Below are 13,985 nucleotides of genomic sequence, written 5' to 3'. Positions count from 1 at the left end.
AGTATGACTCAGTGTTGGCCTAAAAAAAAAAGCCAGCTGGGCACTGTTGGTTCATGCCTGTAATCCTAGCTACCAAAGAAGCTGGGATCTGAGGATTGTGTTTCAAAGCCAGCTTGGGCAGGGAAGTGCCATAAGACTTATCTCCAGTCACCAGAAAACTAGAGGTAGCACGGTGACTCTAGGTGGTAGAGCTCTGGGCCAGAGTGATAGGATGGTAGAACATTCGGGCCTTGAGTTCAAACCCCAGGACCAACCAAAAAAAAAAGGAAAGAGCATGTCTCTGAATTAGAGCTGTAGTACTGGCACACGTGTGGGCATATGCCTGTGCGCACACACACACACACACACACACACACACACACACAAATTCAAGGCCAAACTGGTTCCTAAGTCATTTCTTTGCTCTGTTGTGTTTCCAGGCCCTGCTTTCTTCACAGGGCTTCCAGGCTTTCACCAGAGGCTGGAAGGCCTTCCAGAGGGCGGGCAGCTGGGTGCAGAGGGAGCCCCCACCTCGGTGTTCCTCCCCCATATTGCGATTCATGTCACCCACGCAGGTCCAGGGTCCTTCCGGGGCCACACACCATTTGGAATGATCCTCTGTGGCCCAGAAGGTCGGTCCACTCGGCTCCGGAAAACCGGTCTGCGTCACATCCAGAATCTGTTGGGTCCCAGAGCAGTTGGAGGGCAAAATGCCTGGAGAGTTTGGCCAGAACTGGACATGCAGGTTGCTGCCAAGGGCTGCTGCCAACCAACCAGAGTACAAGTCTGCAGTGGATAGAAAGAGGGCATGGGCTGGGGCAGGGGGCACTGGGGGGCACCCCCTAGGCCACTGTCCCCCTCTGAGCTTGAGGCCAATACTGTGCCTTGAACTCAGGACCTGGGCACCATCCCTTAGCTTTTTTGCTCAAGGCTAGCACTTAAGCCACACCTCCACTTCCAGCTTTTTGCTGGTTAAGTGAAAGTAAGAGTCTCATGGCCTTTCCTGAGTTTTGTTTTTCCAGTCCTGGGTTTGAGCTCAGGGCCTGAGCACTGTCCTTGGACTTTCTCAAGGCTAGAGCTCTACCACTTGAGCCTCAGCACCATTTCTGGCTCTTTTCTATGTATGTGGTACCGAGGAATCGAACCTGGGTCTTCATGCATGCTAGGCAAGCACTCTACCACTAGGCCACACTCCCCGCCGGCCTTTCCTGATTTTGAACTCTGATCCATAGATCTCAGTCTCCTTGAATACCTGGTAGTATTGGGGTTTGAACTCAGCCTCAAGCTTGCTAGGCAGGCACTCATATCACTAGAACCACATACACTCCATTTTTGCTTGTTATTTTTAGGTAAGAATCGCATGTTTTCTGTTAATTTTGGTTTTTTGCTGGTCCTGGGTCTTGAACCCTGGGCCTGCCCACTGTCCCTGAGCTTCTTTAGCTCAAGGCTAGCACTCTACCACTTGAGTCAAAGAGCCACTTCCAGCTTTTTTTTTAAAACTTATTGGAAATTAAGAGTCTTATAGGCTTTCCTGCCTGGGCTGGCTTCAAACCTGTGACCCTCAGATCTCAGCCTCCTGAGTAGCTAGGATTACAGGTGTGAGCCACCAGTGCCCAGCCTTCTGTGTGTGTGTGTGTGTGTGTGTGTGTTTTCTATCTTCTGACAGAACTCTGCCTACCTCTAACTCTCGAGTAACTGAGATTACAGGCATGAGTCACTATGACCCAGAAACCAATATTTGAACCCACATCTACACACCAAACACTTCCCTCCATCTCTCAACCTCAGGCTCACCGTCTCCAAACTTTGCAGACTTGGCAAAGCTGTAGAAGGTAGCCCCTGCCTGCGATGTGAGTGTCACACTGCTGTTCCAGGGCTCGTGGACAACATGGTGGCCCTTGATGACTTCTTCTAGGTCAGGGAACTTCTGGGCAAACGTGCCTTCCAGCTTGTGGTCAAAAACCAGAGGATAGGTGTACATCAGCTGCCTGCCTGCAAGACAAAGGGAGGCAGGGAGGAGGAGAAGAGCCAGTCCCAGGTTTTGTAGTTGTGTGTGTGCTGTGTAGTGCCAGGGACCAAACCCAGAGACTACATATGAATCGTGGGCAAAGTGCTGTGTCACTAGCTCTACCCAAGCCCCCTTTTTTGTGCCAGTCCTGGGGCTTGGGTACTTGAGCCTGGGTGCTCTCCCTTTGCTTTCTTTTTTTTTCCTCTCAAATCTGGTGCTCTACCAGTTGAGCAACACCTCCACTTCTGGCTTTTTGCCGGCGAATCAGTGTTTCACTGACTGAGCTGGCTTCAAATCAAGATCCTCAGATCTCAGTCTTCCTGAGTTAGGATTATAGACCTGAGGCCCCACCCCCTGGCTTGAGGTTTGAACTCAAGGCCTTGTGTTTGTTAGTCAAGTGATCTACCACTTGAGCTATATCTCCAGCCACTTTGTGCTTTAGCTACTTTTCAGATAAGGTCCTAGTTCTTGACTCTCCTAACTACGGCCTCTCTGGAATCACAGTGTGCCCATCCGGCTTGGTTTATGGACTAACACGAGAGGGGAGGGTCTCACTAGCTTTTTGCCTGGGTTGATCTTAAACTATGATCCTCAACATGTTTGGGCCACTTCATTCTGCCTTTGCTTTTTTTGAGATAGGGTCTCCTTACAAAGCCCAGGCTGGCCTCAAATTTGCAATCCTCTTGCCTCAGCCTCCTGAGTCCTTGGATTCCAGGCACATACCCCTGAGGGTGCCCTAAAATGGACCTCCTCAAGATCTGATCTGGGAATATGGGACTTGCCCTGCTTGGCTGATTCTACTCACCAATCCTTGAGAACTGTTCCAAGGAGAAGGACACACAGATCAGAGTTTGCCCGAAGTGTTGGGCATTGTGAGGCCAGCTGAAGGCACCGGATGATGCTGGTGGAGGAAAGCGGGGCACACTGTGCACCAGCCAGAAGCCCCCTTCCTGGTCCATGAGCAGAACCCCTGAACCAAAAGACAGGAGCTCAGAGAGATTGTTCAAAGGGTCCCCCTCAAGAAAACCCATGTGAAGCCAGGAAGACCCTCGGATCCTTAACTCCTTCCCTTCCTCCCCCAGGTCAAAAGTTAGCTCTCCCCAGTCATTCCCCCCCCCCCCCCCGCGCCAATCCAGACCGCACCTTTCGTGTGTCCGCGGCTGCTGGAGGAGTCCTCGGCCAGGCTGGATTTAGGTGGCTGGTCATTGTACAGCAGGAAGGCGAGCTGGGAGCGACAGGGGCAGCTTGAAGGTTCCACATTCGCCTTCGGGGCCCCACCCCACAGTCCCCCCCCCCGGGGTTCTGCCAGGACCCGGTCACCTGGCTGGCATTGCTGCGGTAGAGCGGCTGCAGGCTGCGGCCCACGGCTCCCTCGGAGCTGTTGATGGACCCCACGCCGTCGCGCCAGCCACCCGAGTTCTCGTCCAGGTATTTGTACTGCAGCCCCCTCCACGGGGCCTGCCCGGGCCCGCTGTGGGCCGGCAGCTTGTACACCACGAACCTGAAGATTGGAGAAGGCACGGATGCAGAGCTTAACGCTAAGGTTACCCGAGCAGTTCGGCCAGGCCGGGGGCTCCCCGCGCTCACCAGTCCACAGGCTGTCCCGCGTCCCCGAAGCAGCGCAAGGCCCCCGCGGGGCCCCACAGCAGGGCGCACAGCAGCAGGGGGCTCAGCGACGCCATGCGTTGCCGCTGCAGGGAAGGATCTGGTGTAAGGGGTTCGGGAACCCCGGAGGAGCCGGGTCACGAGCGGCTGGGGACCGCTCTCACTTCCTCAAACTCGCCGGAGAAGCCCGGCCCCGAGGTCACGAAGGCGCAGACTCCGCCCCGGACACCCAGCCCTGGGCGTGGGAAGGCGGAGTCGCCGGTGGGCGTGGCTGCCGGTGGGCGTGGCTCCGTCCCACCGGCCCCGCCCCGACAGGCGCGGCCTGGACACGCCCACCCAGCCTCTGATTGGGTCTTCTCAAGCCCCGCCCTGTTTTCTCCCTCCCTCCTCCTTTCCCCCCCCTTTCTTTCTTCCTCTCTCCTCTTTTTCTCCCCCAATTCCTCTCCCTGTCCCTCTCCTTTTCTCTCCTTTCCGTCCTTTCCCCCGTCCCTCTCCCCTGTCTTAGTCTGCAGCCCAGGAAGCTAGCTTGCAGCTCTTACAGGCCTGGAAATTGTAATCCTCCTTTTTCTCTGTTTCCCAAGTGCTGGCCCAGTTGTTGCCATCTTTAAAGGTTCATTTAAGAGGTGGTCATGCTCCGGTATTCCCAACCCCCCTTTTTTTGTGGGTCCTGTAGCTTGACTTCTGTCCCTGGGCTCCTCAGCTCAAAGCTACCGCCTATAGGGAGCCACAGCCCCACTTCCCTTTTTGTAGTGATTAATTGGAGATAAGAGTCTCTCAAAAAAAAAAAAAAAAAGTCTGTCTTAAATGCCTGGGCTGGTTTTGAACCTTGATCCTCAGATTTCAGCCTCCTGAGTAGCTAGGATTACAGGCGTGAGCCACTGTGCCTGGCTTTCCCTGCCCCCCTCTTCTCAATGCTTATGTTTTCTCCAGGCTACCCCTGAGTCTGCTAAAAATGTGACCGGGATTTGGGGTTGCGGTGAGGATTCTCAAATGGAGAGGGCACTTGTCACTGTGAAGGCCCCCAGTTTGGGAGACAGGATAGTGTGTTTGGAGGGGGGACCCTGTGATGCCTGCCATGCTTGAGAGTCACTGGAGATGGGCAAGGAAGGTTGTTATTGAGGCTTAGGCATCCAGTATCACCTCTGAAATTTCATTCTTTTCCATCCTTCCAGCCCCCAAACCCACAGACTCAGGCCAACGCTGATGTTTTTATGAGGGGCTTATTTATAGAATCCATACTCATTCACAGTTAATAAGGAATTCCTGGGGGTCACAGCATGAAATCCCCTCTGAACCCAAGGTCTCTGGAGAAACCTCCCTGCCCTCTCTCCCTGCCTGTCCATTAATTTGATGGTCTGTCTGATGCTTGTGGGTGTGGGGAGGGGGGGTTGTCCATTGAAAACTCCCTCAGGTGTGTCTATGAGCTTTGATCAAAAAGTCCACAAGTCGAAGCAAGGGTCAGTCCGTGAGAAAATGAAACCCTGTGTGAATCCACTGTTTTCCCTGGCAGTGTCGGGGGAGCCAGGATAGAACTCAAAGATGGCGCTTCATGTGCGGGGGAGCCAGGATAGAACTCAAAGATGGCGCTTCATGTGCAAGGCCAGGTGATCAGAACGTGAAAAGGCCCTGGGGCAGAGCTGGCAGCCGAAGGGGCGCTGTCCTGTGTGTTTCCGGAAATGGCGGGTCAGCTCATCCGAACGCGCAAACCTCCAGCCGCAGTTGTCCCAGGAACAGGCATAAGGCTTCTCTCCTGGAGAGGGGTGGAGGAGGAAGCTGTGGAGGCCAAGGGCAGAGCCACCCCGGTCCTCTTCCTTGGTTCCCTGTGCTCTGTGACCTTGACTTCCTTCACCAATTACAGGGACCCAAGCCAGTCTGTGTGCGTGTGTGTGTCTGTGTGTGTGTTCACATACATGCCAGTCAGTGCTAGGGCTTATACTCAGTGTCTGGATGCTGTCTGGAGCATGTTTTCCATTTCAAGCTAACAGTCTAACTTGAGCCTCACCTCCACTTTCCTCTCTTTTGCTGGTTAATGGAAGATAAGAATCTCTGGGACTCAACCTGCCTGGGTTGGTTTTCACATGTGAGCCATAAGGCTGGGAAGGTGGCTCAGTGGTAGAGTGCTTGCCTAGCATGCATGAAACCCTGGGTTTGATTCCTCAGTACCACGTACACAGAAAAAGCCCAAAGTGGCACAGTGGCTCAAGTGGTAGAGCTCCAGCCTCGAGGAAAAGAAGCTCAGGGAACAGTGTCCAGGTCCTGAGTTCAAGCCCAGGACTGCACAAACAAAAACAAACACAAAACAAATGAGAAAATGTGATCCACAAATCTCAGTCTCCTGGGTAGCTCGAGATTACAGGCCAGTGAGCCGTTGGTGCCCAGCTGGTTTCTTCCACCAGTGGGGGCTCTTTATCTGCTGGCCAACTTTACCATTGACCTTGGTCTAGGAAGCCTGAAGTCCACCTGATTCTTTCAGGCCTATCTTCAGTGACTAAAGTCTCTCTTTCCTACACCTGACCCCACCTCCCTGTGCCCTAGGGACTTGGATTCTCCTACGTCTTTTGTCTCCTACACCCTTCTTTTCCTCCAGGCCTGCCCAAGCCTCTGGAACCCCAATCTGGAAATCACTCTGCTCAGGCGTTTCACACACTGCCCCTGGGTCCCAGCTAGCACTCCCCCCCCCCCCCCCCCCGTCACCTGCTTCTGCTTGCATTAACATCAAGCTCCCTTAGCCACCCTCATTTCAAGCTTGCACCCTGCTTGAAGTCCTCCCTCTAGCACCACCCCTTGTCTGGCTTTCTGTTCCTCCGTCCATCCTTGGCCTTGGGGTGTCTGGCACTGCGGCACCCAGAAGTTTCCAGGTTCTGTCTGCCCCGGTCTCCCGGATTGACTGGTTTAATTTCTCCTCGTGAGGCTCTGTCCCTACTCCAGGGGTCCCAGGACCTCCCCAGGCTCTCCCAGTTGCGCTCCCTGCGTGAGCGTCAGGCCTGTGGCTGTAGCCCCGCCCCCGGCCAGGCCCCGCCCCCGGGCGGGCCCCGCCCCTTACCCGTGTGCGTGCGCAGGTGCGCCTTCAGGTGCGAGCTCTTGGTGTAGCTCTTGCCGCAGCCCGGGTGCGCGCACGCGTGCGCCGCCGGCCTCTTGTGCGCGCCCGAGCGCCGGCTGCGCTTGGGGGCCGCGGCTTCTGCGATCACGCTGGGGTCGGCGGCTGCAGTCCCCCCGAGTCCGGTGCCCAGCGTACCCGGCCCCAGACAACTCAGAAAAGAAGGGGGTGGCGCGGGGCCTGGGGAAGGCCGGAAGAGCTGGAAGTGCCCTTGATACTGCGGCTGCGCCGGGTACAGCTCGGGGTACCCCGAAAGCAGCCCGTACGGGGCGCTCGGCCCCGCGGGCACCGAGAACCCCGTGCGTGCCAGGTAGCTGGCCGAGGAGCTCGCCCCGGACTCGGGGTACCGTGGCTGCTGCAGCGGCAGCGCCTTGAGATCGGGTGCCGGAGCCAGGGCTGGGGCCACGAAGGGGTCAGGGGTCGGGGGTCGCGGGGCAGGGTGTCCCCAACCCGCGTGCTCCTCGGACCCCAAGTGCCCAGCCACCAGCCCCGGGCCGCCCGCATAGGCGCCCAGGCCCTGGGGCGGCGGCGGGTACGGCACCCCTGGGCCCCCCGCGGGCGCCAGCGCGCAGGGTCGGGGCGCCCCGCCCAGCTCGGGCTTGGTGAGGAAAAGATCCGGGTCCCAGGCGCAGGCTGCATCCCTCTCATCCTCTTGGTTCGCCCCGGGAGGGTTCTCTGACTTCAGGGCTGTGTGGGGGGGCAGCCCCGTGGGGTCCGGGGGACCGGGGCCCATGTCCTGTGCCTCGTCCGAGTGCCACCACTGCGGGGAGGGGGGGGAGGATCGGAGTTAGGCCTCTGTGGACGGGGTGGGGGGTCCCCTATCCAGAGACAGTGCCGGCTGCACTCCCTGGCAGGACAAGCTAGCCCCAAACTGAAGAAAATGGGGTCCCCTATCTCTCCCCCACACTGCCCCCCCTCCCCAACCCTCTCACAGCTCGAGACAGAAATCCATCAAGTCTGGCTGGAGACAGGAGATAAGCTTTCATTATCTGAAGCCACATTCGGGATGGGGGAAGGGGTGGTAGAGTTGTTTTTAAGGAGGCTGTTGAGTCGGGGACACCAAGCCTTGACTCAGTTTCCCCCTAGACCATCTTCCCCACCCCCTTTCCCCAACAGGGTGAATTCCCAAAGCCTGGGACCTTCTCCCCCCACCCCCCCATATTTACCATTGTCCCCACCCCTGATAAGATGGTTTGGTCCTTATGAGCCTAGGTCAAAACTGTGCCAATTTTTAATTTTTATTTAAATATTTTTGCTAGTCCTGGGACTTGAATTTGGGGCCTGTTTGTCCCTGAGCTTCTTTTGCTTAAGACTAGCATTCTACCACTTGAACCACATCACCCTTCCAGCTTTTTTTTGAGTAGTTCGTTGGAGACACCGAACTACTACTCCAAGCCTCTTGGACTTTCCTGCCCAGACTGGCTTTGAACCACCACCCTCAGATCTCTGCCTCCTGAGTAGCTAGGTTGACAGGCATGAGCCACCCGTGTCCAGCTTACCTCAACTCTTGATCCTCCTCTTCTCCCACCTCAGCTTCTCAAATTCTGGGACTATTACAGGCCCCTTACCACCATGCCCAGCTCCAGAATTCTGATTTTCTGTTACAGAAATCAGCTCCACCTTTAGGAGCCCTGCCCACAGCAGAGGAAAGGAAGGAAAGCAGCACCCTACCCCATGACCCCCACTTGGCCGTACCTTAAAGATGTCCTCCTGGCCGTCCTGAAAGGGGCCCAGGGTGGCCAGTGTGTTGGGAGAAGGCCAGGCAGTCTCAGATACAGCCATGGCTGGCCAGTGCCCACTCTGAGTCTCAGAGCTCCCTTTCCACTGCCTCGTGGGCTCTGAGGCTCTGTGGGCCTCTCTAGGAGGGCTTCTTTCTGTCCCCACATGATTGGCTACTGCCTCTGATAAGACCCAGGCAAGGCAGGGGGGGGTGTTACTTTCTGGGGGAACAGACTTCACTTTGGCCAGTTTGGGGCTGGCCTTAAAGACAGATTCTGTATCCAAAGCCAAGTCAGATGTCAGGGGCTGCGGGAGGAGGGGGGCGCTAGGGTTGAAGGCTTAAGAACTGACTAAAAAAGAGGACAAGATGCTTGGGAGGGGTTGGGTCCTTGGAGAAGGGATGACAGGAAGGGATGGGTACTTGGGGAAGGGTCTGTGGGATCCTCTGACCCCCAACTTCAGAACCTGTCCCCACCCCCCCCTAATAAACAGCAACAGCCGTATGGATGGTGAGACTTGGCATAAACGCATTGCCAGTATTATCAAACACACCAGATGTTGGAGGCACTATCAGGTGGCCGAGCCTCTGTCTTCCCAAGAGTGGTGGTGTTAAGTGTGTGAGTTAAGCTCAGCCTGGGGGTGGGGTGGGGGGAAAGTTCCAGGGCCTCAGCTTTCACTCTGCACTCCTGCCAGTTAGCCCGTGTGGTGGGCTCTACCTGCCATTCAAGTGAGAGAACATTAGACAGGCAAGCAAGCTGTGCAGGCTAGAGGCTATGAGTTCAAATCCCAGTAGCAGCTAAAATAAGACAAGAGTCAGGCACCAGTGGCTCACACCTATAATCCTAGCTCCTTAGGAGAGTGAGATCTGAGGACCGAGGTTCAAAGCTACCCTGGGCAGGAAAGTCCAGGAGACTTTATTACCAATTAGCCACCACAAAGGTAGAGCTGGGGGGCTGGGAATTTGGCCTGGTAGTGGAGTGCTTGCCTAGCATGTATGAAGCCCTGGGTTTGATTCCTCAGTACCACATAGATAGAAAAGGCTGGGAGTGGTGCTATGGCTGAAGTGGTAGAGCGCTAGCCTTGAGCAAAAGCTTAGGGACAGTGTCCAGGCCCTGAGTTCAAGCCCCCGGACTGGCAAAAGGAGAGCGAGAGAGTAAGAGACACATTTGAACTTATAGGCACAGACAGGAACTTCTGAATAGAGTCCCAGGGGCACAAATTGAGAAATTCCACAAATGGGACTACATGAAAATAAAAAGGTTCTAAACAGCTAAAGACATAGCTACTAAACTAGAAAGACAGCCAACCAACTGGGAAACGATCTTTGCCAGCAATACATCAGACAAAGGCCTAATATCCAATATATACAAGGAGCTCAAAAAACGAATCCCTCTCAAACCTAGTAAACCAATCACTAAATGGCAAGGGAGCTAAGGAGAGACTTCTCAGAAGAGGTAAGAATGGCAAAGAACACATGAAGACGTGCACATCATCCCTGGCTATAAGGGAAATGCAAATCAAAGCAGCTCCGAGATTCCATCTCAGTCCAGTTAGAGTTGCCATTATTGTGAATTTGAACAACAAATGCTGGCGGGGATGTGGAGAAAAGGAACCCGACTGCCCTGCTGGAGGGAATGGAAACTAATACAACCACTCTGGAAGGCAGTCCGGAGGTTTCTCGAAACACTAACCATAGATCTTCTCTACCACCCAGCCATACCACTCCTGGCATCTACCCTGAGCACCATAACCCAGGATAGGATAAGGACACCTGCACAGCCATGCTCATCTCTGCACGGTTCACAGTAGCCAAGTGATGGAAACAACCCAGATACCCACCACAGATGGATGGATCCAGAAACTTCGGTACCTATAGACAATGGAATTGCACCCAGCCGTTAGAAAAGATTAAGTAATGTCTTTCACAGGGAAATGGGTGGAATGAGAACAAATCTCCTTATGTGAGGTAAGCCAAGACCACAGAGACAAATGATACATGGTGTCTTTGATGTGCAGAAATTAGATGTAAAATCCACGGAAAGAGCCGGGAGTTTGCCTAGTGGTAGAGTGCTTGCCTAGCATGCATGAAGCCCTGGGTTTGATTCCTGGGTACCACCTACACAGAAAAAAAAAGCCAGAAGTGGTGCTGTGGTTCAAGTGGTAGAGTGCTAGCCTTGAGAAAGCCTAAGGACAGTGCCCAGGCCCTGAGTTCTAGCCCAAGGCTGGCAAAATAAATATACAAATAAAATGCACTGAGATATGACAAATTATACAGGATATATACATACAGTGGAACCAAAAGAGGACAGTCTTAGGAGAAAATTAGTAAGTTGTAATACCCAAGTGCCTCCTCAGATGTATATACAATAATATACATGCTGAGACAAACTCCAAAGAGAAGGAAACCCAAGACTCTTTCTCAGTTTGTCTTTTCGTTTTCAGATGACTCTGCATTCTTCACCTCACAGATGTTGTATTCCCCTGCTCACCTGAGGGAGGGTGAGAGACACTGGTTGAGTGGAAAATGGGTGAAAAATGTACAGAGCGGGGCCCACTGGCTGCATTAGACATCGATAAACGTGAGCCACACAACTCGTGGGCAGAGATGGGAGAGAAGGAATGGGAGAGGATGAGGGAACGAATGACACTATGTGTAAGAAACAAAATGTACTCGTTACCTGATTTATGTAAAGGTAACCCTGCTGTATATCACCTCTAAAATAACAATGAAGTGATTTAAAAATTAATTTTTTTGGAGGGTCATGGGGCTTGAACTCAGCCTGGGCGCTGTCCCTGAGCTCTTCAGCTCTAGGCTACCACCCTACCCTTGAGCCAAGCCCCACTTCCCATTTTCTAGAGGTTCATTGGAGATAAGAGTCTCGGGTCCTTTTGTGCCCGGGCTGGCTTTGAACCTTGATCCTCAGATCTCAGCCTCCAGAGTAGCTAGGGTTACAAATGTGAACCACCAGCTCACTGCAGCCCCAGCAAAGGAAGTTCTTGGGGGGAAATTACGGAGTGAAGGGAAGTTCAGTGGTTATAGAAGGAGGGAGTTGGCCGGGAGATGGCTGCTAAACACGGAGTTGGTGGGTGGTGATGGATCTGCTGTTGTGCTGTTGTGTGGGGAGGGTTAGAAACATTTCATTTGGATTTTTTTTGATGGTACTAGAATTTCAACTTGGGCATTCTAGACAGACCCTCTACCACCTGACCCATGTCTTCAGACTTTTTTCTTTTTTTTGCCTTAGGTTTTTTTCTTTCGTTTTTTGCTTGTTTGTTTTCCTATTGGTCTTGGGGCTTGAACTCAGGGCCTGGGTAACTGTCTCTGAGCTTTTGTGTTCAGGGCTAGCGTTCTTCCATTTGAGCCACAGCTACATTTCCAGGTTTTTGGTGCATAAGAGTCTCATGGGGGCCGGGAGTTTGGCCTAGTGGTTAAAGTGCTTGCCTAGCATGCACGAAGACCCGGGTTCGATTCCTCGGTACCACATACATAGAAAAAAGCCGGAAGTGGTGCTCAGGCTCAAGGGGTAGAGCTCTAGCCTTGAGAAAGTCCAAGGACAGTGCTCAGGCCCTGAGCTCAAGCCCAGGACTGGCAAAAAAAAAAAAAAAGAGTCTCATGGACTCTCCATCCTGGGCTGGCTATGTGTGTGCGTGCTAATCTTAGGACTTGAATTTAGGGCCTGGGCACCGCCCCTGAGCTTTTATACTCAAGGCTAGTGTTCTACCACTTTGAGCCCTGGTGCTATTTCCATCTCTTTTGGTAGTTAAGTGGAGATCAAATCTCATGAAGTGGCATTATGATTCATAGTGGTAGAGCACAAACCTTCAGTGAAAAAGCTCAGGGATTGTGCCCAGGCCCTGAGTTCAAGCCCCACAACTGACCAAAAAAAGAAAAGAAAAGCCTCCCAGACTTAAAGGATTATCGTTATTCGTTGTTTTCAGTAGGTTATTGCAGTTATGCCTGGGCTAGCTAGCTGGGCTACGCCTAGCCCTCCCGTTTATTATACTTAGTAGGATTTTGTTGACTGAGATGGGGTATTATGAATTTTTTTCTGCTGATTTCCTCTTTCCAAGAATCTAGAATTATAGGTATGGGCATCAACCTGTCTGAGTTTTTTGTTTGTTTGTTTTTTTGCCAGTCCTGTGCCTGGAGCTCAGGGCCTGAGCACTGTCCCTGGGATTTCTAAAGTTCTACCAGTTGAACCAAAGCATCACTTCTGGCTTTTTTCTATGTACATGGTACAGAGTAATTGAACCTGGGCCTTCATGCATGCTAGGCAAGCACTCTACCACTAGGCCAAACTCCCAGTCCCAACTTGGCTGTATTTATTTATTTATTTATTCATTTATGGCCAGTCCTAGGGCTTAAACTCGGGGCCTGGGCACTGTCCCTGAGTTTCTTTTTGTAATCTTTCCACTTCAGTGCTCACAGGCTTGAATTTATTTAAGGATATATCATTAGGTAAAGCCTAAAGATAGCTATCCATAGGAGGATCATACCTACCCACAATTATAATAACAGCCCAAGAACACTCATTCAGATTAAGAGAAGCACAATCTAGCCAGCTGCCAGCGGTTTGTGCTTGTAATCCTAGTTAACCAGGAGCTGAAATCAGGGAAATATGGTTTGAAGCCAGCTTGAGGAAGAAACATTTGTGAGATTGGTTGTTTTGTTTTTTGTTCTTTGGTTGGTCATGAAGTTTGAACTCTGGGCCTGGGTGCTGTCCCTGAACTCTTCAGCTCAAGGCTCCCGCCCTACTCCTTGAGCCACAGCACCACTTCCAGTCTTCTAGTAATTAATTGAAGATAAAGAGTCTCACCATCTTTAGTGCCCTGGCTGGCTTTGAAACATGGTGGCGTGATGCCTGGCTACATATGTGACATTCTTATTTCTGCTTAATGCCTAAAAGAGCCAGAAGTAGTAGAGATCCAGCCTTCATGGAAAACAGTGGAAAAGCTTAAGGAAGGCCTAAGCCCCAAGAAAGAGGAAAAGGAAGAGAAAGAGGAGGAAAGACACATGGATTCTCAGACACCAGGGAATACACCTATGCAGAAATAATCACAATGCTGTTATAGTACACAACACTGCAGAAAAACACAATTCAGCTGGGCACTGGTAGCTCATGCCAGTAATCCTAGCTACTCAGGAGGCTGAGATTTAAGGATTGTGGCTCTATGTCAGCCTGGGCAGGAAATTCCGTCACACTCTTATCTCCAGTTAACCACAAAAAAAAAGAGAGAGACAGAGAGAGGGAATCCACTTAGGCAAAATCCAGCAGGGTGAAGATGTCCTACACACACACACAGAGCAGATTTATCTCCTGTTCCTGTTCTCTGGGACAGGCTGGGCTGGGAAAGTCCACTTGCAGCCCACTTTTCCCTCCTCCAGTACAGTTGAAGGAGACCTTAAAGTCTGGGCCTCCGGGTTTCCAAGCCTCAAGTTTCCCCTTTAAGGAGGAGCCCCACCGCCAATTCCCCCGGCCCGGCCCCCCCCCCCGCCAGGACCAATCAGAACGGGGATGCAGCTGACCAATCAGAGTAGCGCATTCGCCTTCCGCCCCTTTCCTGGTTCGCTTCTTA

General features: G+C 52.8%; 2 protein-coding genes across 2 annotated transcripts; both read right to left on the bottom strand.

Annotated features, from left to right (window-relative positions):
• Window positions 1–351: 351 nt before the first annotated feature.
• On the bottom strand, window positions 352–3,797 carry Dnase2 (deoxyribonuclease 2, lysosomal). Its single transcript, XM_090337432.1, has 6 exons — window positions 3,575–3,797; window positions 3,308–3,488; window positions 3,131–3,212; window positions 2,793–2,957; window positions 1,774–1,971; window positions 352–765 (listed from the first exon to the last, which is right to left on the bottom strand). Exons 1-6 carry the CDS (start codon window positions 3,667–3,669, stop codon window positions 392–394), a joined length of 1,095 nt encoding a protein of 364 aa, XP_090193558.1. The 5' UTR covers window positions 3,670–3,797; the 3' UTR covers window positions 352–391.
• A 1,364-nt stretch (window positions 3,798–5,161) lies between these two features.
• Klf1 (KLF transcription factor 1) lies at window positions 5,162–8,486 on the bottom strand. Its single transcript, XM_090337617.1, has 3 exons — window positions 8,385–8,486; window positions 6,636–7,449; window positions 5,162–5,342 (listed from the first exon to the last, which is right to left on the bottom strand). The coding sequence occupies exons 1-3, from the start codon at window positions 8,469–8,471 to the stop codon at window positions 5,167–5,169; spliced, it is 1,077 nt and encodes a 358-aa protein (XP_090193743.1). The 5' UTR covers window positions 8,472–8,486; the 3' UTR covers window positions 5,162–5,166.
• Between the last annotated feature and the right edge of the window lie 5,499 nt (window positions 8,487–13,985).

This window comes from Megascapheus bottae, chromosome 1 (genome assembly GCF_031878675.1).
Source record: "Megascapheus bottae isolate mThoBot1 chromosome 1, mThoBot2.hap1, whole genome shotgun sequence".
Taxonomy (NCBI): Eukaryota; Metazoa; Chordata; class Mammalia; order Rodentia; family Geomyidae; genus Megascapheus; species Megascapheus bottae.
Note: the sequence above shows the minus strand (reverse complement) of the source record. Positions and strands in the feature narration are given on the sequence as shown.